Source organism: Galleria mellonella, unplaced genomic scaffold, assembly GCF_026898425.1.
Source record: "Galleria mellonella isolate WM207_F2 unplaced genomic scaffold, CSIRO_AGI_GalMel_v1 utg184, whole genome shotgun sequence".
Lineage (NCBI taxonomy): Eukaryota > Metazoa > Arthropoda > Insecta > Lepidoptera > Pyralidae > Galleria > Galleria mellonella.
Genome location: NW_026442025.1, coordinates 2,939,883 through 2,966,664, shown reverse-complemented (window position 1 = coordinate 2,966,664; position 26,782 = coordinate 2,939,883). Strand labels below are relative to the sequence as shown.

General features: G+C 34.9%; 2 protein-coding genes across 2 annotated transcripts in view; one reads left to right on the top strand and one right to left on the bottom strand.

Annotated features, from left to right (window-relative positions):
• LOC113512027 (uncharacterized) overlaps positions 1-18,012 on the bottom strand; it is a 35,866-nt gene extending 17,854 nt beyond the window's left edge. Inside the window, exons 1-3 of the mRNA XM_031909240.2 lie at positions 17,588-18,012; positions 16,172-16,256; positions 8,555-8,697 (exon numbers count right to left, since the gene is read on the bottom strand). Of these exons, the coding sequence (XP_031765100.2) occupies positions 8,555-8,697; positions 16,172-16,246 (218 nt within the window). The 5' untranslated portion in view covers positions 16,247-16,256; positions 17,588-18,012. The remainder of the gene's footprint in view (positions 1-8,554; positions 8,698-16,171; positions 16,257-17,587) is intronic.
• A 335-nt stretch (positions 18,013-18,347) lies between these two features.
• LOC113512193 (probable ATP-dependent RNA helicase Dbp45A) lies at positions 18,348-26,612 on the top strand. The gene is made up of 9 exons (XM_026895995.3): positions 18,348-18,557; positions 19,194-19,387; positions 20,198-20,409; positions 21,048-21,183; positions 21,889-22,058; positions 23,039-23,266; positions 24,553-24,680; positions 25,534-25,687; positions 26,265-26,612. Exons 1-9 carry the CDS (start codon positions 18,482-18,484, stop codon positions 26,587-26,589), a joined length of 1,623 nt encoding a protein of 540 aa, XP_026751796.1. The 5' UTR covers positions 18,348-18,481; the 3' UTR covers positions 26,590-26,612.
• The last annotated feature ends 170 nt before the right edge of the window (positions 26,613-26,782 follow it).

Sequence of the window (26,782 nt, the reverse complement as noted above, 5' to 3'; positions counted from 1 at the left end):
CTTGATAAATTCCACAAGACGTAACCACGATGGATTCCAGGGGGAACCGATTGGAGGTCGAGCTGAGAAGGTATATTGCTAGCAACGGGGCTGTTGAACCTTCTTAAAACAACTCCTTTCCCTCCAGTACATCTATGTTCAGCAGTGACAAGAATGACGACAGTTTAAAAGAACTCCAAAGTATTGATTCTGGAACAAAGTTTTTTTTCTAAACCTAGTTGAAACACGATTAGCATTACTCAACTTAATTTGTAAATAATGGATAATTATCATATGTTAAACTATCGTTTGTTTTACATGCATAAAAAATAGCAGTCGATACAAGCAGATAACGGGGCCACGATCTGTTGGAAAATACGAGATATAAAACAATAAAAAAGTACTTTTACTTTTTGATGGAGTATCAAAATAAAACATACACCAGAGGGAGACTTTGTACAAAAGTCGATTGCTTGGGTACCTCTGTCCCATTCGTGTTTCTACCGTGAAGCAGTTGTGTTTGCATGGCTGTGTTTCGGTTTGAAGGGTGGTATATGCCGTGAATTTACAGGGTACAGAGGAATAACACCTGAGCCCTCAGGAATGGCAACGCATGGGGGGTATCATGGGCGAAATAGTATACTCTGTTATGTCCATGGTACTGCTCATGTCTATAGGCGACGGTTACCACTTTCCATCAGGTGTCAGCTTGTTTGCCATTCTAAGTCGTATAAAAAAAAATACTAAGAAGATAGAAAAACCAATCAAAAAGATTACTTCTTGATGGAGTATCAAGATAAAATATACACCAGATTTTAGAATCCCTTATTTATTTTATTCATAATCAGATGTATGTATATGATTTAACTTTTTTTTTGTTTAATGTGTGGAAAATCTTGAGTAAGACCGTCCCATCTGCCGGAGGGAGGGCAGCCGGGGTGTATGGGATTCGTACCCACTAAAAACCACACGACGTACCTCGAGGCGCGTATGTTGGATCCCGGGTTCCCGTTTGTACGACTACCGAGTAATGTATATGATTTAACTTAATTTTCTTTTGTCAAGTCTTGTTTTTACAACTTTTCGCTATCTACTTTTTAAGTACAAAGAGATCCACTGAAGAGATAAACCTGAAGCTGATACCTATGACTCTTAACTTTCTAATTAAAATGTCAAGCGAAACATAGTCGAAACCTTTACTGAGACCAAAAAATAAAGCAGTGGTAAATTCTTTTCAACCTGTCTTTTTTAAAAAGCCCTTAATCAAGGAGTAAGTAGCTAATGTAGTCGATTTACTTTTTTTTAAAGCCATATTGTTCTTTATTTTAGACTAGCGGTCCGTCCCCGCGTCGCACGGGTGGACATTTTTAACATTTCCCTTCACTGCTCTGCTCCTATTGATCGTAGCGTGATGAAAAGTATACTATAATCTGCCCAGGAGTACGAACAATAATTGTATCAAGTTTCTTTAAAATCCGTCGGGTAGTTTTTGTTTCTATAACGAACATACAGACAGACAAAATTTTTACTGATTGCATTTTTGGCAACAGTACCGATCACTAATCACCCCCTGATAGTTATTATGGAAATATATTTTATGTACAGAATTGACCTCTCTACAAATTTATTATAAGTATAGGTATCGTATTTAAAATAAAAATTTGTAAGTCGTGATAACATACATTTCTCTGATAGTTTGGATATCACCGGTTTTAGATTTATCGGTCGGTAGTTATTTACTTCATTTTTGTCTCCTTGTTACAAAGGCTTTACTACAGAATATTTTAACATACATATCTGGGTAACATCCTTGTTCAAATGATAAGTTTATCAGGTACGTCAGTACAGGAGTCATTTATGCAAGATTTTATTTCTTTTGTAGATATTTCATCGTTCCCTTTTTTTATTATTTAAAGATTTTGTTTGTTTTTTTTTTTATTTCATATTCCAATATAGATTTCAAATGTATAGAGTTTAAGTATATTAAGCTTTAAGGGTAAAGAGGTTTCTTCAGGGTCGGCAACGCATGCGTAATACCTCTGGTATTGCAGTTGTTCATAAGCTACAGTAACCACTGATCATCAGGTGGGCCGTATGCTTGTTTGCCACCTCAGTGGTATAAAAAAAAAGACTTTCATCAGTTGCGGCATTTACCTGGTGAACTTTCGTCAGAGTTCACACACATATCGATAAACGACGAAATGTTTTGTATTGGATGATTGTATTGAAAGTATTTGAATTTAAAACGAGAAATCATGTTTCCAAGTGGATTTTGTTTTATTACAAACAGTTTTTCGGCAAAACGACACATTGGATCGGGACAAAATTAATACGAGAACAACACGGGAGTATACTCTATCGATTATAGAAAGAATCATGAAAATCGGTTTAGAATTTGTGACGTAACATAAATAGATAAAAAAAATACGACTAATGGAAAACCTTCTTATTTCAGAAGTGATCCACTTAGTAACAAATTAATTTATTAATTAAAAACGAATTACAAACAAGTCCCTACTGGTATAACAGAAATTGCTTTGCGTACTTATGGCTTCGCTGTTATAGGCGAACGAATCCTTACTAATATTACAAACTAGCTTTTATTCGCGACTTTGTCCGCGTGACCCGGATATGTTTACTGAACGGGAGAAGCCTATGTCCTTCTTCACATATATGTGTGGAGTACGTGTTTAATATTAGAAGGACGTGAAATTGACTCTGTTTGTTTGTTACATTATAGCGCTTATTACAGTTTCACCATTCACTTTGATGAAATTTGACGTTTTATATGGGATGGAGAAAGATATAGATTATTTTATTTATATTTTATACTGTTTAATAGAAATATCCCTATCACGCGGACGAAGTCGCGGGTAAAAGCTAGTATGATATAGTTACTGAACGTTTTGTACTAGACAGATCGTTAGATCGTGTGATCCCTCAAACAAAACGTATGAAAAATAAACAACATCATTTTAATATTTTTTTGGGGAGTTCATTTCATGAATGCGGTCATCTATACGGGTAATGAGCCCATAACTTATTATAGATTTAATTAGCAGACACATAAAAAAATATTAAAATACAATTATTTTTCAATTATAATCGATATAACATTAGTAAAACATGATTATAAAGACTAAAAAGAATGACAGAACGACCACATTTTCTAATATAAGACCAGCCTGATGTAATGTCAGTTCAAACAAGTTACCTTTTCATATAAATGATAATTCCACAGATAAACTAATCTTTATTTTTTTTTATGCAACTTAGAATAGTAAACTAGCTAATGTGCCACCTGATGGAATGTGGTAACCATCGCCTATAGACATTAACAGTACCATGCACATAACAGAGCATATTGTTTCGCCTATGATACCTCCCATGCGTTACCATTCCTGAGGACTGAGGTGTTATTCCTCTGTACCCTGTAAATTCACTGCCATATCCCAACCTTCAAACCGAAACACAGCCATGCAAACACAACTGCTTCACGGTAAAAACACGAAGGTGCCCAAGCAAACGACTTTTATACTAAGTATTGAGAAATATAAAATACTTTACTAACATAATTCTCTCAATCCAATTGAGTTACCTACTTGGCCATAGCAACGATCAAAAATATACTAATAAATTATATCAATAACTAGTAAGTACATTTTTTGATTAGACTCGACAAATAACGCCACAACAATAACAGGTCTGAGCGATACTTATGTATGTAATATAACAATAGAGACGTATGATAATCCATGATTTATGACTGATAAACTGCTATATTATCCAAAAAGGGACATGTTATAATAAATTGCGTAGCACCAATTTAGTGCTTTTCTTTTTCTATATACAAAATGTTTTTGTTAGTACTAAATGCATAGTTTTTTTTTATACCACGAAGTTGGCAAACGGGCATTCAGCCCGTCGGATTGTAAACGGTCACTGTAGCCTATGGATGCTTGCAACACTAGTGGTGTCACTTGCGCATTGTTGATCTTGAAGAAACCTTAATGTACCCTTTTTGGAGAACTCCAAACTGCAATCTCTAGGGAAAGCCTCGGCAGGTAGCACATTCTATAGCCTGAGCGTTCGCGGGAGAAAATTACTTCGAAGCCGCACTAAATATGACCATTTAGGTTCAAGCGTGTGAGGATGAATTCCCCTGTCGATGACGAAATCAAGTGAAGAAATAAATATTTTTTTCTTTTTAAAGTTATAAAAAGTAGTTCAAAAATTCCATAAGAATATATTATTAGCTGGATCTCGCGAATATGGCCGCGTGAATCAGTACGTAAAGTATCTTATGTGCTGAGTTAGCATATAACTTATCCGTATACCAAATTTTATTCAAATCCGTTCAGTAGTTTTTGTATGAAAACCTTACAACATCCATCCGGGGGAAAGGGATTGTTAGCAATGGAGTTTGACAGCCCCATTGCTAGCAATATGCCTTATTAGGTCGACCTCCACGTGGTTCCCCTGGAAACCATCGTGAACAATTCTTGTTGAATTCGTCACGATGGGCTAACTGATCTACTTCATCCTCACCTATCATCCTTCACTGGTGCCCCGCCGGTGTATACCGATAGCGCGGATAGGGTTACCATTCCATTATCATCCATAAAAAAAAACAACATCCATCGATCCATCAATATTCGCATTTACAATATTAACAGGATCATCATATCAACCTTTAACTGTTCACTGCTGAACATAAGCATCCCCTTGGGGGGGTTTTGCCAGTAGAAGCCACGGTTGCCAGCCAGATTGATAATTGCAGTTAGGCTTTTGAGATGTTTAAGAGGGATGGGCATTCCTCGTCCTCCCTTAGTCACCCCTTACGACACCCACGGGAAAGGAATGGGTGGCCTATTCTATGCCGGGACCATACGAAGATTAATAGAATAATTGTCATTAAAGACTGTAACACTGTATCCCACAATAAAACAGACTTCAATTGTGATAGATTCTATATATAAAATGCTTTCATTTTCAATAAACTGTGTGTTCAAGTGTTCCTTTTTCTACTTCCTTCATCCGTACAAAACTTTATTGGCTGATTAATTATTTGTTCAATTGTCTTACGTGTTTTTTTAACCGACTTCAAAAAGGTGGTTCACAATTCGGCGGTATTTTGTTTTATATTTGTTATCTCTCAACTCTGTCAGTTCTAAATCGAAATTGGAAAATTCTTTTTTTTTTTTAAAGAATATGGTTATTGATTGGTCCTATAGTTTTTGCGTGAAAGTTTAACAAATATCGATGTTTATGATGATTATTAATAATTGGATTGTGTCCCACAAAAAATAACGACACCAATTTTTTTTTATACCACTGAGGTGGCAAACAAGCATACGGCCCACCCGATGGTAAGCGGTTACCGTAGCCTATGAACGCCTGCAATACCAGAGGTATTACGCGCGCGTTGCCGACCCTGAAGAAACCTCTTGAAGAAAACCCCCCTTTTGAAGAACCCCATGCTGTAGTCTCTCGGGAAAACCTCGGCAGGGAGCTCATTCCATAACCTGAGTGAATTGTGACGTAATCAGTTATTTTGATCTAAAAACAATATTAGTAATATTATAACTGATTTTGATAAGACCAATCTGTAAGTAGATATATCCTTCTAGATAAACAAAGAATTTTCCACATCGGTTTAGAACTGACGGATTTATGAGGTAATAAACATAAAAAATAGATACTAAAAACCTCCTTAAAATAACCAAGACTTATGGTCCGTTTGAATAGAATTTAATGAAAATGTTGATATCCAATACTACACAAAACAAAAATTGATTTACGGATTGAATTAGTGAAGGACCGCCACTCATCCAGATGGTTGGGATGGAACTTTAGTTTGTTACAGGTTGTACGGTGGGGAAAATCAACAGCAGGTACTACTCCGAACAATTCTTCAGAGCACTCCCCAAGATAAATTCGGTAGAAAATGCACAGAGATGCAAAATCTCTATGCAGTTTCAGTGGGTCAAGTCGGACAGTAAGGCGTTGACTATCGATAATTCGAGCCGCCCGACTTTGAATGCGGTCTAACAGACGGAGCTGGTACTGTGGCGCTCCTGCCCATAGGTGAGAACAGTATTCCATATGCGGCCTGACTTGATACAACTTCAAGCGGTATTCCGGCGTAAAATACCGTCTCACTCTATTGAACACTCCTAACTTTTTGGAGGCCATCATAGGCTTTTCTTTCAGATTACCGCAAAACTAGACGTCGCTGGATATATCAACGCCAGGGACTTCTAGACTCGATTTATTATCAAGGGAAGTGTCCTGAAAGTGAGGAGATACGACAAACGGCGTCTTTTTTTACGGTGAACGCGAAAACTCGTCTCTTCTTATGGTTGAATTGGGCTCTATTGAAATAGACTATACGTGTAATTGGTCGACAATGATTAGGAGCCCTAAAACCAGTCGAGCACAACAATAAACACACGTAAGACAAACTTGTTATTTTTCAAATTAAAATATAGTGTAGATTCAGCTTATCATTGTATATGGAGGACACATGGTACTGCTGAAATTGTACGTGATGGGAGGCTGTTACGTGGTTGAGATGTTACTCAAACTAGTAGGTGTGTGATGAATTGAAAAAATTAAAACACAGACCTATAATTCCGTAAATAAACAGCATAGATGATTTGTTTACAAAATTATATATATAAGCCTGCAGTAGATTTAAAAATAAATGACAATTTAAAAGTGCTTGTAAACAAGTCTATTTGAATAAAAATGATTTGAATTTAATAATAAGTAATTACTCCAAAAATTGTTTCCTAGTCAGAGTCTGTAATATGCATAACAATCATTGTTGCCATATTGATTTATAATTATAATTGTAACATTGGTACCATATTTTATCTGTAAAAATGAATAATTAATTTCATTGTGATTCGGGCTTTTGGAATTCGGTGTTTGCTTTAACTTTCCATTAACTGTGTGTTCAAGTGTTTCTTTTTCTGCTTCCTTCATCTGTACAAATTTTATTGGCTTATTAATTATTTGTCTTAGGTGTTTTACAACCGACTTCAAAAAGAAGGAGGTTCTTGATTCGGTTGTAAATTTTTTAAGTTTGTTATCTCTTAACCCTGTCAGTTTTAAACCGGTTTGGATTTGAACTCGTTTGCTTCGGCACCTCTGTCTTATTCGTGTTTCTACCGTGAAGCAGTTGTGTTTGCATGGTTGTTTCGGTTTGAAGGGTAGGATATGGCAGTGAATTTATAGGGTACAGAGGAACAACACCTGAGTCCTCAGGGATAGCAATGCATGGGGGGTATTATGAGCGAAACAGTATACTCTATTATGTCCATGGTACTCGTTTGCCATTCTAAGTAACATAAAAAAATCCTTTAAGACGTGCTACGAAATCTAACAATGATTATTGTATTGTATTGTAAAATCTCTATTGTACATAATTTACATTGGACACACTAAAAGATTTAATATACAATGGCGGTCTTATCCCATAGAGGGATCTGTTACAGGCAACCTTTCAGATAATTTTATTGATTTAAGATTTTAAAGACTTTCGGATGAATTCGAAACAGTAGTCGGAAATGGCAAACATAATAAGTTCACAAAATTCGCGTTATGCAGACATTAGATATAAGGAAGAAAGGGATTGTTAGTAATGCGGAATACCAGTACTATTGCTAGCAATATACCCTCTCAGGTCGACCCCTGGAAACCATCGTGCTGAATTCCAGGTCTATTCACCAGGGTGGGTTAACTAATCTGCTTTTTTATTTTCACCTATCATCCCTCACTGGTGCCTTGCCAGCGTATACCGTTAGCACAGGCGGGGTTACCATTCCATTTCTTTTAATGGGTGATAATGGAATGGTAACCCCACTCGTGCTATCGGTATACACCGGCGGGGCACTATTGAAGGATGATAGGTGAGGATGAAGCAGGTCAGTTAGCCCATCGTGATGAATTTAACAAGAATTGTTCACGATGGTTTCCTGGGGGAATCACGTGGAGGTCGACCTAATAGAGCATATTGCTAGCAATAGGGCCGTCAAACTCCATTGCTAACAATCCCTTTCCTCCTGGTTACCATTCCATTGTCATCCATTAAAAAAAAAAGACATCAGATATATAGACATCGTTAAAAAATGACCAGCAGTTCTTTAAAAAATAATGACACAGGTTTTTGTTTGTCGATGTAAATTTTATAGACTTGTACAATTTACACCTGCGCACAGCAGGTATGAATCGCTAATTCCGTGTATAATGATAAACAAACATAATATAACGCATCAAAAATTTCGTAGCGTACGCAGCGAGTATGAATTTATTGTTGCTTTAGACTTAGTAAAAAAATTGTGGTAAAAACCCGTTACTTGTAACGTATGGGGTTCTTCAAAAGGTGGGTAAAGAGGTTTCTTCAGCGTCGGCAACGCGCACGTAATACTCCTGATATTGCAGACGTTCATAGGCTACGGTAACCGCTTATCATCAAGTGAGTCGTATGCTTGTTTGCCATCCCAGTGGTATTAAGAAAAGATTTATATATTAAGTAGTAATGTAGGTTACAAAAAGTTTTCTCACTCACTTCAAGGTTTTAGGGTCCGCGGTGAACTTGACTTTCTCGTTGCTGATGTAGTAGATGTTCTTGGTGATGTCCTTGGTGTGCGCGCCGCGGTCCAGACTCATCATCGCCACCGGGGCGCAGGACAGCAGTGGCCGGTACGGTGACTGCACGAAGAAGAGCGTTACATTACCATCATATGCTATTACTCTTTGCCCGCCTACTTTGTACGCGTGGATTTCAAAGTTAGACAAAATCAATGAAACAGAAGATTTGTACAAAAGTTGTTTGCTTTACCTCTGTGCCATTCATGTTTCAACCGTGAACCGTGAATGAGAAAACAATGGGCAACATTATCGCTAAAAGCGATCTCTTCCAAGCAACCTTTGGATGGAGAGGAGTGATTATAAACAGTTTGATCGGAGGCACGATTAAATTTCTAAAATATAGAGATGTGATACATGTAATAATGTATAATTATATTATTGTAGTATACAAATTTTATAAATAGAACATGCTGAAAAGGGCCAAATTAAAAATATTTACTCGTAACCGCCGAGCGTGTATAAGTTGATGAACGTGGAAGCAACGAAAAAGGTCTGTTTGAACATTTGGCGTCCCTTTGTTTCTACATACGTCAATGGGAGACATATGTGGTTATTATTATTAACTATATTATTACTAGCTGGTTATTTGAAGTTGACAAAAGAGGTTTCTTTGAATTGTTGTATTTTGCGTTTCATTGTTTCTGCCTACCCTAATGGGAGACAGGCGTGACAAATATGTATGTATGTATGTTATTTAATGTTGAGGATGGGTATGAATAACTTGAATACTTCATCTCATTTGTTTTTTATATAGGTTATCAAAGTGGGAAGGCTTTTAACAGATTGACAGATCAATGGAAAAGTGATTAACGCCATCAGTCGTTATGTCCATATCAGCCGTGTATGGACAGTTAGTCCCTTACTAAACATAGACATCTCCCATAAAGGCGCGTTTTTTTATTTGGTTCTTCAAGAAGAAGGATGTGGCAACAGCATAACGAGGAATTAAAAAAAATCTTTTCACAAATTGGCGGCAATATGTTACTTTTTCCTTTTTTCGCGATTTGGAACTTTTAAATAAAAAAAATATAAAAAATTTTTGTAGTGCTATGCTATAAAGAAGCTCTGAGCCAAATTTCAAGTGAATCGATTAAGTAAAATTTGAGATATTATGCATATTATTTTTAAAAAAGTAATTTCGAGAAAATGTGTTTAAAGTTTGGTGATTAAAAGAAGACTTAACTAAACTGAGCACTAAACAATGTAATATTTTAAGAAAATGCATTAAAACGTACACCCAAGTTTCACAAAGTAAATTTTACAGAATAAATATCGTGTACAAAAGATTATTTATAACACGGAGTCCCTTCAGGTAGTAAGATTCTGCCTACTGCCTATTGTTGATATATTCGGTCGGTTGTGAAGCTCGACAAAAAACGGTCTGGTGGCAACAACCATATTTGTCGAGCGTCACAAAATGAGCTGTAACTTAGAAAATTATTAAAATTTCGCCAAATCCTCTTAGGAACATTTTTTTAACTCAAAGGATTAAATTATACATAAAATAAAAAAAAAATAAAAAAAGATTTGTATGAATTCGTAAACCAGAATACCCCCTAGACATAGAGAAGGCATAAGTGGAATGCATAAGATTGTGTTCCATAAAAAAAAAAAAAACTATATTAACTATGGCAAAACTAGTTATTTCGATTTATAAACTAAACTTACTAAACGTTATTGATAAAATTGACTAGGGGACCAATCTGTAAGTATATGATTTCAGATAAAAAAAAAAAACTAAATCCGTTTACACTGGACGGACTTGTGACGTAACAAACATAAATAACATACATATAGAGAACTTCTTTGCGATGTCGGTTTAAAACAAAAACTAAAACTCATTTTATATTTAGATTCATTCATTTATTATAATGTATTCATGTAAGTACATAACAATGTTATTATGTACCTATAGTAAGTACATGAACCCTGTTTGGATGTAGCAAAATTTTATTGATAGGTAGCTAATATACATGCATTAATGTCAATTTAGTTGTTAGATTATATTTAATTATTTTACACCGCCAGATTGGAAGAGGACTGGTCTTTAAATATTATTTATTGATAATATTATAATAATGACCTTATTTCAAATGCAAATAATTCATTTTAGGACAAAGCATTCTATTTGCAATGAAGTGTATAGGCATAAAGTCATCCGCCATAGCCACTGTTTTGTATTTTTAGAATTGCCACTGCATACAAATATGCTAATTGATGGATTGCAGTTCCGTCGATAAATAATCATGATCGTTAGGGGGGAAAGGGATTGTTAATAATGGAGACTGAGAATCCCATTGCTAGCAATATACCCAACCAGGTCGACCTCATCGCGGTTCCCCCTGGAAACTATCATGGTTAATTCCTGATGAATTCATCATGATGGGCTAACTGGCCTGTTTTCATTCTCATCTATCACCCGTCACTGGTGCTCCGCCAGCGTATCCCGTTAGCGCAGGCGGGGCTACCATACCATTATCACTCATAAAAAAAAAAAAAATCATATTCGTTATGGTTTAATATAATAAATACATTGGCAGAATGAAACAATACCCTAGTATTAAAAAAAAAAAGTATATACCTTTTTTTTAATACAAAGACATCGTTTCATTATACCAATATATTTATTATATTAAACTACAAGAAACTTCCAATTATACAAATAAAACCGGAGTCCAGACAAAGCATAAATACATATACAACAGATATTGTACTATACTGTATTTATTTATAAATTTATCTGGCAGAGTGGTAATAACCGTACTCAATGTCGGCACGAGGTCATGGTCATTTAATTGGACATTAGTCGTTTTTCACCTCCATATGTTTTTTATAGCTCTAAAAATTTCTACATATAACAGATTCCTTTATTTTTATCTCTTTTATACAACTTAGAATGGCAAACAAACTGACGGCCCACCTGATGGAAAGTGGTAACCGTCGCCTATAGACATGAGCAGTACCATGGACATAACAGAGTATACTGTTTCGCCCATGATACCCCCCATGCGTTGCCATTCCTGAGGACTCAGGTGTTATTCCTCTGTACCCTGTAAATTCACGTCATATCCCACCCTTCAAACAGAAACACAACTATGCAATCACAACTGCTTCACGATAGAAACATGAATGGGACAGAGGTACCAAAGCAATCGACTTTTGTACAAAGTCTCCTTCAGGTGACCTCCCTTCTTTATTCTTACGTATGTTAATTAATAGAAAGGAAATAGATCAGTTGGCTGATCGTGGCGAATTTAACAATAATTAACCAAAATGGTTACCAGGTGTAACCGCGCGGAGGCCGACCAAGTATTCTATATTGCTAACAATCCTCATTACTTCTACCTCTTACCCCGATCCAGGAGGGCCCAGTTCCATAACAAAGACACATACATACTCTAAACTAAGTCGTTAATTGTCTACTGCTGAACATAGGTCTCCCGTTAAGGGGGCGTTTTGCCAGTAGTTGCCACGCCTGGCAGGCCGGTTGGCAAATGCAGTTAGGCTTTAGTGATGTATCAAGAGGGACTTTGCCATTCAATATTCGACCTCTTACTATATTCCTTAATCGCCTGTTACGACACCTACAGGAAAGGAAGGGGTGGCCCATTCTATGCCGGGACCACACGCCACATGGCAAATGTTACAAAATTCATGTTTTTACGAAATTATCACAGATAAAATATTCGATATATGGTCACATATTATATATATTATTATAGATATTTGAGATTTGATGTTAAAACTGCATGTGCAGTTGTGGTACCTGTTTAAGTAAATACCTGTCTGAGATAGAGAAGGATACAGTATAACAGATAAGCAACGGAACGCTCAATAAACAGGAATCCGGTACAAAGTCCATTGCAAATTTGTAATACATTTATTCAAAAATGACTTGTACACATTAGAAGCGTACAGTACATTTTAGCTTGTTGCGGGATTAAAATGTATTTACTAACTGGCATTTGGTCCGCTACTTCGTACGTGTGGATTGCAGTTGTAGGAAAATCAACAAAATAAACTTGTATATGGAGGAGGAGCAATGCCCTACCTTTAAATGGAAGGACCCAAGAATATTATGGCTTCTGCCCTACCAAAAAGTTCTTTTGCCCTACCTTAGCTTCTGCCCTACCAAAAAGTTCTTTTGCCCTACCTTAAACTGGGTCTTGCTACGGCCCTGGCGTATTATGATCAAACATAGATATTTATATTAGACCTACAGGAACACAACAGAACAAAACTGCATACAATTTGGCGCAGTAGTTTTTGAATGATATCGGAAAAAAATATATACATGCAAAATTTCTAAAACTTATTGTTTTGGCTTCTATTGTTCTTATTAAGGCTCCTCATATCAATTTGTCTTCATCTATCTCTCATGTACAGACTTTGTCTACTTACAATTTTATTATAGTAAGATAAGATGGACAAACATTATTTAATGTTTGCCTATTAGTAAATAGATAAGTAAATAATTTAATATTTTATTTCACAAATAATAATACATAGAAATAAATATTTAGTTCAATTGCGACGAACACTAGTAAGATATTAGTGTTTTTTTTTTTGGATGGGTGAAAATGGAATGGTAACTTTGCGCTAACGGGATACACTGGCGGAGCACCAGTGAATAGCGATAGATGAGAATGAAAACAGGCCAGTTAGCCCATCACGACGATTCAATTCACAAGGAATTAACCATGATAGTTTCCAGGGAGAAACGTGAGGAGGTTGACCTGGCTGGGTATATTGCTAGCAATAGGATTCTCAGTCTCCATTACTAACAATCCCTTTCGCCCCAGATATTAGTGTTGGGAATTAGTAGTACTTAGGATTTAAAAAAAGTAACGAATATCGATTTAGACTGAATAAACGAACGACAAAAAGCAGCCGAAAGTATCTTAGATTATGATTACCATAATCAACTTGCAGCCTTGATTATAAAAACAGGTTATTAGAAACTGCTATCCGCAGTTTGACTGTTTTGCTGTTTTACCTACTAATATTCAAGGAGAAAATGCCATCGAAAGTGGCAAATAGGCATACAGCCCATCTGATGGTGAACGATTACTGTAGACTACAAACTTTTTCATTTATAACAGTATATTTGATTTTATAACCGGATGTTGAAAGTTGGTCTGTTGTTACTAGTTTTTTTTTTTTTTATATTATTACAACGACAACACCTTTAAAGTGTTATCGACGGTCAAGGGTATCTTGCTGGAGATAGAAACATTAGCTTATACGTCATAATTATCTTACGACGTATAATTACCTAGTAGTTTTTTTAATGGGATGATAATAAAATGGCAGCCTCGTCTTGCTATTGGCTTACGCTGTCGCGGACCAGACAAGGATGGTAGCTGAAGATGAAGTCAAGCTTATTCGCTCACTGAACTGCGAGGGTTTCCAGTGTACCGGGTGGAAGCTGATAGGGTATATTGCTAAAAATGCGAACTCTATTTCCTAAAACTAAGAATCTTTCTCTCTATTTACAAACGGTCACAATTTGTCGAATTCGTTTAGCGATGAAGTAAGAATGTATGAAGCATTGTTCTGTAACCACTCCCATACATCCGGAGGGGAAGGGATTTTTAGTAACAGGGAGGTTACTCGTCATTGTTAGCAATATAGGGTATATTGCTCAGGTTGTCTTTCACACCATCATCATGGACACCCTGACAACCATCGTGGTTAATTCCTAGTATATTCGCTACAATGGGCTAACTGACCTGATTTCATTCTCACCTATTACCACTCACAGTTAAGTATAGATTCTTTACGTTAACATGGCATGCCCCTCCAACTTTTTACTTCAATATACCAGTAGCAATCCGGCCGGAGGAGCATTATATACCGCGATCAAATCTAGTAAATATTTTTACACACACATTTTTAATTCTTTGGATTATGGAGAGACGTGAGATATTATTGTAGACGATCTATACTACCCAGCGTACTTATAGCAATAATACAAGAGGAGGGGAAACGTGGAGGGATTGTTAGTAATGCGGACTACCAGTCCCATTGCTAGCAATGCACCCTGTCAGGGCGATCTCCACGTGGTCCTTCCTGGAAACTATTGTACTGAATTCCAGGTGTATTCTTTTTTTTTTTTGATGAGTGAAAATGGTATGGTAACCCCGCCTGCGTTAACGGAATACGCTAGCGGAGTACCAGTGAAGTGGGATAGATAAGAATGAAAACAAGTCAGTTAGCTCATCATGATGATTTCATCAGGAATTAACCATGATAGTTTCCAGGGAGAACCGCGAGGAGGTCGACCTGGTTGGGTATATTGCTAGCAATGGGATTCTCAGTCTCCATTAGTAACAATCCCTTTCCCCCCTATTCCAGGTGTATTCGTCACGATGGGCCAACTTACTTGCTTTTTCATTCTCACCTACCATCCATCACTGGCGCACCGCCAGCGTATACCGTTAGCGCAAGCGGGATTACCATTCCATTATTATATATTAAAAAAAGTACAGGAGGATACCATTCTATTTTCGTCTCATTAAAAGGAAGCAAGAATACAATCTGATATCAGTCTCCCTTCACCCACACGATATCCCGTTCTAAATTAAAAATATTTTATCATGATGGAAGTCGCCAATTGTCGTAAAAAAAAAGCAAGTCATTTTCTTACTATAGATTTAACCACACATTTAGCGATCCATTTTTATAAATATTCATAAACTAGGTGTCGCTCGCGGCTTTGCAAGGGTGGTGTCGTGCTTTCTTTTAATTTTAAATTACAAAAAAAAATTTCTTAGTGATTTCTTACATTATAAAATAAACGTATGTTCCAAATTTCAGCTTTCTAGACTTAGGTGTTTTGGCTGTGTGTTGATAGTCACATTAAGAATAGTATCTGCTATTTATAGAGATCAGACAGTTGGCAATTTAGTAATATAATAGTATATAAAATAAATAATAAAAAAAAGATTTATTGCAGATATAAATATACAGTCATGGGCTACAGTGATTTCAAAGTGAAATATATAAGTTGTGCCCAGCACATCAGTGTCTAAACTAGGCCTAGCCTGTATCTTAGACACTAATGCCTTCAATTAGGTACATATTTTTGTGCAGTTGTACAATAGTACAAAATTCAGTAAACAACATGTTTTATATTATTAAAATAGGGTATTTTTTTTATACCACTGAGTTGGTAAACAAGCATACGGCCCACCTGATGGTAAGTGGTTACTGTAGATGTAAGTACATAGGTATCTTTAAAATAAATGATAATATAATAAATAATAATCTTTAAAATAAATTATAATATAATAAATAATAATTTTTAAATAAAAAATAATAATTAGTAATAAATGTTATTTAAATATAAAAATCATACTCCAATAATTTATAGTATGAATAAAAAACTTTGCAATTTCTAAACCCACACATGCTGCGAGCAGTGTTATAATCAGTTACACTACCAGTTTACCAGGCATCCATATTGAAGGGAAAAATTTATTTCGAGGAAATAAAATTTAATAATATTTCTAAATGAAGTTGCTTCACTTACATTTCTATTATTTTTCACACCAACTTTGGCATTGTTGACCGTCAAGGCCACCACCGTTTTGAACACACCCATCATGGATATGCACCTGCAACATATATCACCTTGTTAAAATGACGTTTTTTTATGGTATCATAATAAAAATTCTAATGAACTTAATATGCACATGTCTGTTTAATAATATTTATTGATTCATATAATGAATGAAATTTAAAACTAAAGAGAGTACAGAAAGAAAATTCTTGTTTTCTTAATTTAAATGGCTAAGAAAATTAAAAAATATTTATACATACACTTACTGCCACACTCGATGAAGTTAATTAAATTGAAATTAATGAGATATTAGTTAATGATAATTAATTAATTGTTAATCGATATGATAATGTAAAATCTATAATAAGTTGCACATGTCTACCATTAGAAAAAGTAACTATTGTAGCCCTAGGCATTGAACACTGACTGACAATGAATGAGAAGAGATTTTTAATTACTGGATTTTTTTGGATTGATTTAATATTATTATTGCTGATTTTTTCTCACATGAAAGTACATATGAAATTAAGACTTACTATTCTACAACTATGGCTCACTAAAAAGCAGATACAAAATATATCAAAAATATTTGTTAATTTCTATGAGGAAATATTATAAAAAAGATGATAAAAAAGTCTTCTGTAATTAAGCATGTCAAATATGCTTAATTACAGAAGACTGTGTTTATAAAAGAAAATACGAAAGTAGCAAAGCAAAATTTAATGCAAAATTTAGGAAGCATAAAACAAAGGCACTTGAACAATGTAGCATCATAAGCAGAGGATCATTTTATAATTATATCCATAAAATTGAAATACCTAAATACTAATTAACCTAATGATGTCTTATGGACTCAATTGGATGAAATATGTTAGCATTGAAAAGAATGGTATGTACAGGTCAATAAAGTTTTTTATTAATCTTTAAGTCTTTACTTTTAAATATTTAAAAAAAAATATATATCCTAGTCAATAGATATCCTTAGATGTGGGTGGTACTCTAAGTAAAGAGTAGATAGACTTCTATTAAATTTGAATATAAACTTAGATTAAACTGACCTTAAGTGATAGTTTCTACAAATCTAAAAATTTGTAAAGAAATAAGATAAAATTAAACAAATTCATTTATATTTATTGTATAAGTAGTCCATTAAGAATATCCACTGACCGATTAAATAATTGTATTTGTATTGCTATGCAAGTTTAAACGCGAAATGCGACAAATTTATATTTTTTTTTATTTAGTTACGCAAGTACATTTTGTTTAAATAATTTAATTAGGCATAGCTAAAACGTTCTTATACAAGCAGTGTACCCGAAAGCCGTCATTTCTATACGTTCTACAAAAATTAAAGGTCTATAATTTAGTTACAGAACAATAACTTACCCGCTTATAAACTGACGAAATAATCAGTATTCAATATTATCGTTTATTGTCTCACAAAGAAGTTTACATTAACAGTAACACGTTTATTTCGTATAATATTTAGAATGAACTGCCGTCACTGATTGCACGCACAGTATACAAAAACTACTTATTAATATAGTTCAATGATACGATTGGTTGATACGGCTCTTGGTTTCTCAACATATATCGCCCACGCACCGTTCACGTGAAACTATAACCACAGCAAAGTTAAAGTTAGCACTTAGTAGTAGCAAAAAATTTGAAGAAGCAATAAGCTACGGGAGACAAAAAAAAATATTGACGCGAATAAATGAGTAAAAATTTAATTCAATTTCCTAACAAATAAATTACAATGAACGAAGTCAAATGAAAGGAAGAAAAAATGTTATGATTTTGGTGTCAATTGTCAAACGAAAAATCTCTATTGTCAAAAAAACTAAGGCAAATTTCAAACTGTCAAATGGATACTTTCTTTTTAATATTAGCAAAGGGCTAGTGTAACCCATTATGATATACTAACAAAAAGAAAAATAAAAACAAATATAATAAAACATTACATTATATGTATTAGTAGTCAAATATTAGGTGGGTAGTATTTTTTGATAATTACTTGCTCAATCGTAGAAAGAGAATTCCAATACTATGTAAGCATCCTATTGCAATTCTCTTTTATCTATGTGGTCAGTGCTCTCAAGTAGTGACTTTGACGTGGTTTTGAATTTTGACAGTAAAATGTTTATTTTTGACAATGACATTACCTAATATAGATAATAACCTAACTTGTTAATATTTTTATCTTTACTGATTCAAAAATAAATACAATAAAATTAATTACTACACTGACTTTTCATAATAATTAGATATTTTCATGAAATGGATAATAATGAAGGCAAAGAATTTTCCGAGATCGGTATAAAGTCATGGCTTATAAAACAACTGCACACCCTTGGTAAGAATCATAACCTTATTTCTGTATTTGTATTAATGATTTTATTTATTATAACGTTTCTTTTATTCTAATGTACAATCGCAAATATTTACAAATTCTTATAAACTTTTTCTTTTAGTTGGTAGAGATAATTAAATGCTTAATGTCCTTTATCCTTATATATATTCCTTGTTTTTTAATCAAGCATAAACAATACAATGTCGTGTCTATGTTCGTGTGTGAATCATTGGCATAGAATGGGCTACATTTTCCTTTCCCATGGGTGTCATAAAAGGCCACAAAGGGCACTTAATGGTCGAGGGATGGCATCTCTTTTGATACATCACCAAAGCTTAACTGCAGTTGCTAACTTGCTCGTCAAGCTTGGCAACTATAGACAAAACCCCTCTTAGGGGCCCATGTCTAGCAGCAGACATAGGCCTCCCCACTAAGATGATAGACATGTGATTCTACTAGTTTGTTTTTATTTAAAATTGTATGATTAATGGAAGTTGATAATCTATTTAATTATATCTTTAGTACTTCCAATACAAGCTCTGCTTAATTTGAGATTGATAGTGCTGTGTTTTTATTTATAATTGAACAATTTATTTAAAATATTTTTTTTTGTTCTGTTAAACTGTTTTGTTTGTTTAGGTATTAGGACTCCTACACCTATCCAAAAGGGCTGTTTAAGTAATATATTGGCAGGCAATGATTGCATTGGTGCAGCGAAGACAGGTTCTGGAAAAACATTTGCATTCGCTTTACCTATACTGCAGCATTTGGCAGAGGATCCTTATGGCATTTTTGCTTTGGTTCTCACACCTACTCATGAGTTGGCTTATCAGGTATTGAACATTTAGTAAAGTCCTTTACAAATTTTTTTATTCTATAGAGAAACCCCTATTTGTATTTTCACATGTATCCTTATGTTTTTTATGTATATGAGTGTGGTTAGTCTAACCTCTTGAGAAGCTTCCTTGTAGGAAGTTAGTAATATATAGCAGTATATATATTTTAAATAACAATATCTATATATTGGCACAATTATAGATATATTGAATATCAGTTCTCCAATATGTAATGAAGAACACTATTGAAATTAATATATATTTGACCAGTATGGGTGATACTGAAATGTATAAGAACTTTTTTCCATTATCAATCTGTAAAGGAAATTGATATATAGATATTGGATCTGTATTTGATACAGATCTGTGTTATATATTATATTTAGTTTTCTATATAGTATATTTATTTTATTATACAATATGTTTACAAAACTAACTGAAGTAGTTCAATAATTTTTTATTAGGCTTGGAATAATTATCAAGATGGTTTACTTCATGGAAAGTTGGAAGTGTCACCTATAAATGGGAACAGCAACAGATACCTATGTGTTGTCACTTTTGAGAATTAAGATTTGCTTTTTTTACTCTATAATTCTCATATATCATTCTTCAATCCAAAATATCCACACAAGTGTGGCAGGTAGGAGAGATATCTATGTAGATAATTTTTATACAAACTTTTCCTTGTGTAAAATTCTAGTTCTGTAGTAGGTATCTTACAATAGACATGTCCTATGAAGCTAATTATAATCTAGATGTACTGAAGCCTCAACAAAAATTAGAATTTTGAAACAAAACTTCTTTTAGATAGCAGACCAATTCAGCATCCTGGGCCAACCATTGAAACTCCGAGTGTGCATTGTGACAGGAGGATCTGATCAACTCGAGGAGTCCTTGAAGTTAGCAAATAAGCCCCATATTGTAGTGGCTATGCCAGGGCGACTGGCCGATCATATAACTGGCTGTGATACATTCTCATTGAGGAAAGTGAAGTATTTGGTGCTGGATGAAGCTGACAGGTAACAGTTGCTTTGGATCCGTTCATTTGCATCATTATGGTGTTTATTTATTTGGGATATAAACATATAGATGTACAGTCAATAGCAAAAATAGCTGATAAAATCAGAAAGCCAAAATTAAATTTTATGTAGGTAGTTGATAGTTTAAATAGGTATGTTTTTGACATCTTGGTTTACATTATTGTTAAAAAAAATTGGAGATCCCTACGATTTTCGTATCTCCAATTTTTTTCAAATAATATAAATCCTATATTATTCACTGATAATGTAGCTTTTTATAAGTGAATTATTTTTTAAATTGGTTGAATTGATCTGTGTTTAGAACATTAGAAACAAACACATGAACAATTAAATCCTTTTTTATAGTATTAGTATAGATATACGTAACCATTTTAATTTAATTCAATTTAAGAAACAGATTAATTATCCAAAAATGAAATGAAAATTGTCACAATATTGTACACCACTCTATCCATTGACATTGATGCTCCATTCCACTTTGGGTTTGCTGGAAGAGAACCCTTTTAAAGTTAAGCTTGCTTTGTACATTTAATTATCTCTCATATTTATGTATAATTAGTGTATATAATAGAGTAAAATAAAAAAAAATAAAATTAAAAAAAAAAATTAATTTCTAGGCTGTTTAGTGAATCATTTCAAGATGACCTGGAGACCATTTTCAATGCTTTACCACAAAAGAGACAAAACCTTTTGTTTTCTGCTACAATTACAGAGGATGTGAAAGAGTCAAAAATACTTCCATTGAACAAAGATGTAAGTAAAATTTATTTTATCATTATCATATCAGTCTAAGGGGGGGGGGGGGGTTTGCTAGTAGTTGCCACAGTTAGTAGAGGTTGGCAAACATAGTTAGGCTTTTAGTGAAGTTTTAAAAGGGATGTTGTTGCCCATCTCTTGATTATTAGGTTCCCTTAGTTGCTTGTTGCAACATCCACGGAAAAGGATATAATGTAAAATAAAAAATATTATAAATATACATTTAAATATAAAATATGGAATTTGTATGTTTTAACATATTGATTTTGATTTGCAATATGCATCTAAAAATTGAAATGGGACTAACACAAATTAAATCCTATTAATTTATAATATGATGGAAAGTGGTAACCGTCGCCTATAGACATGAGCAGTACCATGGACATAACAGAGTATACTGTTCCGCCCATGATACCCCCCATGTATTGCCATTCCTGAGGACTCAGGTGTTATTCCTCTGTACCCAGTAAATTCACGCCATATCCCACCCTTCACACCGCAACAGCCATACAAACACAACTGCTTGAAAGTAGAAACACGAATGGGACCGAGGTACCCAAGTAATCGACTTTTGTACAAAGTCTTCCTCTGGTATAAAATATTCATTGACAACTTTCGTCTTTTGTACGTTGCTCAAAAACACGGTGTTCTCTTTCTCTCTAACGACTGCTTACTTATTAAGATGCTTTACAAAATCTTCAGAAACTTCACATTTGGCGGGAGATTGACGACCAATTGACAGTGTCGACGCTTGATCAACGCTACGTGGTGTGTCCAGCGTACGCCCGCGACGTGTACCTCGTGCAGACCTTGCGCAAGTACAGGGAAACGAAACCTAGTTCACATATTATAGTATTCACTGATACTAAGAAGTGAGTTCTGAGTATCATCATATTTTGTCCTTGTTCCACAATTATTTTTGGGCTTAGTGTAGTATGGTTTTCTCTTTCATTCATTTTGTTTCCTATCTCGATATTCTTGCATCGTTTACATAAAATTTGGAGCGGTAAACAAGCTGATGGTCTACCTGAGAGGGAGCAGTAACAGCCTATAGACATGAACAGCGCCATGGATATAATAGAGCCTACTGGGAAGTCTATGATACTCCAAAGATTTTCATACTATTTCAAGTTCGAAATTTTTTGTCGTTTATCAAGCTATATTTTTTTGGGAAAATGTTCAGTTTAGTGGAAGAACACTCCATAATTATATGATGAGGATTATGATGCAAAATGATTTCGATTTCACCCTCACTTTTTTTTTCTTGTATGTGACTAACGCGAGAGTAGTAGTAGTAGAGAGAATGCACGTAATATACATACATACATACGGTAATTTAAGATTGTGTTCTAGAAAAAATCGACTTTAGTTGTGGCAAAACTATTTTGATTTAAAAACTACCGAACCGATTTAAATAATATCTTTTTTATGCAACTTAGAATGGCAAACAAGTTGACGGCCCACCTGATGGAAAGTGGTAACCGTCGCCTATAAACATGAGCAGTACCATGGATATAACAGAGTATGATTCCTGATACAAGATACATGATGTTACCCCCCGTGCGTTGTCATTTCTGAGGATATTCAAATTTCAATAAGAAAATTTAAATAAAAAATGTAAAATTCCTATGGAACCAACATGGTAGCATATCCTTTTAGATAAAAAAAGAAAATTTCCCAAATTAGTTTATAACTGACATAGTGAGGACTTAATAAACATAAAAAAAGTACAACCAAATTGAAACTCCTTCTTTTTAAAGTTGGTTGAATATTGTTTTTGTGTGTATATTATGGTGTATTCTGTAAATTAATTGGAAAACATCTTTCTGAACTAGCTTAATTAATCTTACAGAGAATGCCAAGTGCTGTCCATGATGCTGAACGCCATCAGCATGGACAATGTGTGCCTACATGGCTTCATGCGGCAAAAGGAGCGCGTGGCGGCGCTCACGCAGTTCAGGAGCAACCTTAAGTGCACGCTGGTCGCGACCAACGTGGCCGCCAGGGGCCTCGACATACCCACTGTGGATCTGGTGATCAATCACAAGCTGCCGCTGGAGCCCAAGGAGTATATTCACAGGTATACTAAATGCAAGTTCTTTATTTTTTTTTATACAACTTAGAATGGCAAACAAGCTGACGGCCCACCTGATGGAAAATGGTAACCGTCGTCTATAGACATGAGCAGTGCCATGGACATAAGTTCTTTATTTAAGAACATTCTTAATTTTGGCTTGACAAAGTGTTGTAATATCATAGATATTTGTCAATTTTCAAGAAGAATTTCATAGTTTTTAATATTTCTGATTGATTATTAAAAAGAATACTACAAATCTATTTTTAGCGGATTTAAAAGAAGAAGGTTCTCAATTCGGTTGTATGTTTTTTTTTCTTTTTATGTTTGTTACCTCATAACTCCGTCAGTTTTAAACTGATTTGGAAAATTCTTTTTTTATTTGTAAGGACATACAGATTGCTCTCAGAATTTTTTTTTATAAAAATCGAGTTGTTTAGTTTTGAATCAAAATAACTGGTTTTACAACATAATATAACTGGTTTCTGTGGAATACAATTATGTTATAATTAGAATGTTTTGTCACTGTTTTTCAAGTTGAGAAATTAGTGCAAAAGAAAGAGACAAAACACTTCAATAGTTAAAATAGGCTTACAAGAGGTTTGATGTATTTATGAATAAAGTGCTAATTGTTTAGTGCTTATTTCTTCTGTCTAATAACCTGTAATGTAATTATTTCCCCATATATTGATTGTTATTATCGTGTTATTTGTAACAATTTATAATAATTATATATACGCACATTTTATATTTATATGTATATTTTTATAAAATATATTTTTGCGTGTACACACATATAAATGCTCAATCTAATTGTATATTATGCATGTATTTATATGTATATGTTTGCATCTATATATGTTAGTCGAACACACCAGAGGGAGACTTTGTACAAAAGTCGATTGCTTGGGTACCTCTGTCCCATTCGTGTTTCTACCGTGAAGCAGTTGTGTTTGCATGGCTGTGTTTCGGTCAGGGTACAGAGGAATAACACCTGAGTCCTCAGGAATGGCAACGCATGGGGGGTATCATGGGTGAAACAGTGTACTTTTGTATGTCCATGGTACTGCTCATGTCTATAGGCGACGGTTACCACTTTCCATCAGGTGGGTTGTTTGTCTTGTTTGCTATTCTAAGTTGTATAAAAAAAAACATAATATACCATACCATAAATCGTTTTTCTGAAATACATGATACAGGCTTGCATGCCTAGCGTGTAATTTGTAGAGTTAATCATCCATGTAAAAGTGTTTTGTCAAATAAATATTCATTCAATTTTCATATAAATATAGGGTGGGGCGAACAGCGCGTGCCGGCCGAAGCGGTATGGCTATATCTCTCATCACTCCGTACGACATACTGCGGCTCGGCGAGATCGAAGCTGAAATCAAGACGAAACTCACAGAATACAAGATCGATGGTAACTAAGGACATTGACAATATTTAAATATAATTAACATTTTACATACTTATAACCGTGTGGCTCCGGGGGGAAAGGGATTGTTAGTAATGGAGACTGAGAATCCCATTGCTAGCAATATACCCAACCAGGTCGACCTCTTTGCGGTTCTCCCTGGAAACTGTCATGGTTAATTCCTGATGAATTCATCATGATAGGCTAACTGGCCTGTTTTCATTCTCATCTATCACCCTTCACTGGTGCTCCGCAAGCGTATACCATTAGCGCAGGCGGGGTTACCATACCATTTTCACCCATAAAAAAACCGTGTGGTCCAGGTATAGAATGTACCATCTCTTTCTTTCCCGTGGGTGTCGTAAGAGACGACTATGGGAGCGTAATGGTCGAGGGATCGGTAGCAGTGTCACTCTTAAAATATCACCAAATCCTAACTGCGGTTGCCAATCTGCATCCGTTGCTAATCCACCTGTCAAGAGTGGCAACTACTGGCAAAACCCCCTAATAAGGGGAGGCCTGTATGTGCAGTGGGCTGTTTTTTTATGGGTGAAAATGGTATGGTAACCCTGCCTGTGCTACGCTGGATACGCTGGCGGAGCACCAGTGAAGGGTGGTAGATGAGAATGAAAACAGGCCAGTTAGCCCATCATGATGAATTCATCAGGAATTAAACATGATAGTTTCCAGGGGGAACCCCGCGAGGAGGTCGACCTAGTTGGGTATATTGCTAGCAATGGGATTCTCAGTCTCCATTACTAACAATCCCTTTCCTTCCCACAGGGGATACTAACTCGAGGACTAGGTGATAGGATTGTACGGCATTTATTTAATTTCATAATTCCCTTTATGTTTACAGATGATGAAGCGGTGAAGGTGTTCACCACAGTGAGCGTGACCCGCCGCGAGCAGGAGGCGCAGCTGGACAACGAGGAGTTTGAACAGCGCAAGAAGAACTACCGCATCAAGCGATGGATACAAGCGGGCGTTGACCCCGATGTGATGGAGGAGGGGTGAGATTCCAATACAATTGTAAATAGATCCCACCGAGCATATCGCACAGCGCCATCTAGTCAGAAACTAAGCAGAACTATTGCTATGGGTACTAGACAATTGATAGAAAGCCATTTTTCTCCGGAATCGTCAGTTATAAACAGATTTGGAAAATTTTTTTCTATCTGATAGGATATATTTAAATATTGGTCTCATAGAAATTTTATCAAAATTGGTCTAGTAGTTTAGGTATTAGATCGAGATAACTGGTTTTGTCACAACTGGTTTGTTTTTTGTTTTTAAATTATAAAAGCTCCTATTACATTCAATTATCATAATCTTGGGTCCTCAGGAATGGCAACGCTTGGGGAGTATCATGGGCGAAACAGTATACTCTGTTATGTCCATGGTACTGCTCATGTCTATAGGCGACGGTTACCACTTTCCATCAGGTGGGCCGTCAGCTTGTTTGCCATTCATTTAATTATTTGCACTTTATTGTACCATTTATAAATAAATACAGTATATTTTAATGAGATGTGATACAAAAAGGTGCCCATAAGTATCATATAAAAATATTCAAAAAAATTTCAACAGTTTGGAAGAAATGCGTCGGAAACGTATTAAAGCAGCTAAGAAGGCTAAATTGGCTAGAATAAAGCAGATTCAATCTAAAATGAAGGAGGATACGGAACAGAGAGACAACCGGTTGCAACAGAGCGAGACGGAAGATGGCGATATTGATGCATCAATAAAGGATGGAATGAAAAAAGTCAATAAAAGTTTAATGAAGAAAGATGACAGATTCAAGAATGTGATAGGAAAGATAAGTAAAATAAAGAGGAAAGCGAATACTGTTAAAGAAATAAAGACAGAAAACATGCCAAGAAAGAAAAAGAGGAAAAATGTTACAGTTAATTAGGTTTTATTAAATATTTATAGATTAAAAAAAAAGTAGTTTTTTTTAGTGCTACGACAACTAGATAACTGATATACTTATTTCTTTTTGTTAAATATAAAAATTTTTTTACAACATACGTGCATACATCTTACCACAGACTAAATAGTCGGGGGGGGGGGGAGATTGTTAGCAATAGGGCTGCCATTGCTAGGAA

Bases quoted from the DNA above. Each gene is read 5' to 3' on its own strand.
- LOC113512193 (XM_026895995.3), top strand. From the start codon at position 18,482: ATGGATAATAATGAAGGCAAAGAATTTTCCGAGATCGGTATAAAGTCA. The intron at 19,388-20,197 runs GTATTGAACATT...AACTTCTTTTAG, and splicing joins CTCATGAGTTGGCTTATCAG to ATAGCAGACCAATTCAGCAT. The intron at 23,267-24,552 runs GTATACTAAATG...ATATAAATATAG, and splicing joins CCCAAGGAGTATATTCACAG to GGTGGGGCGAACAGCGCGTG.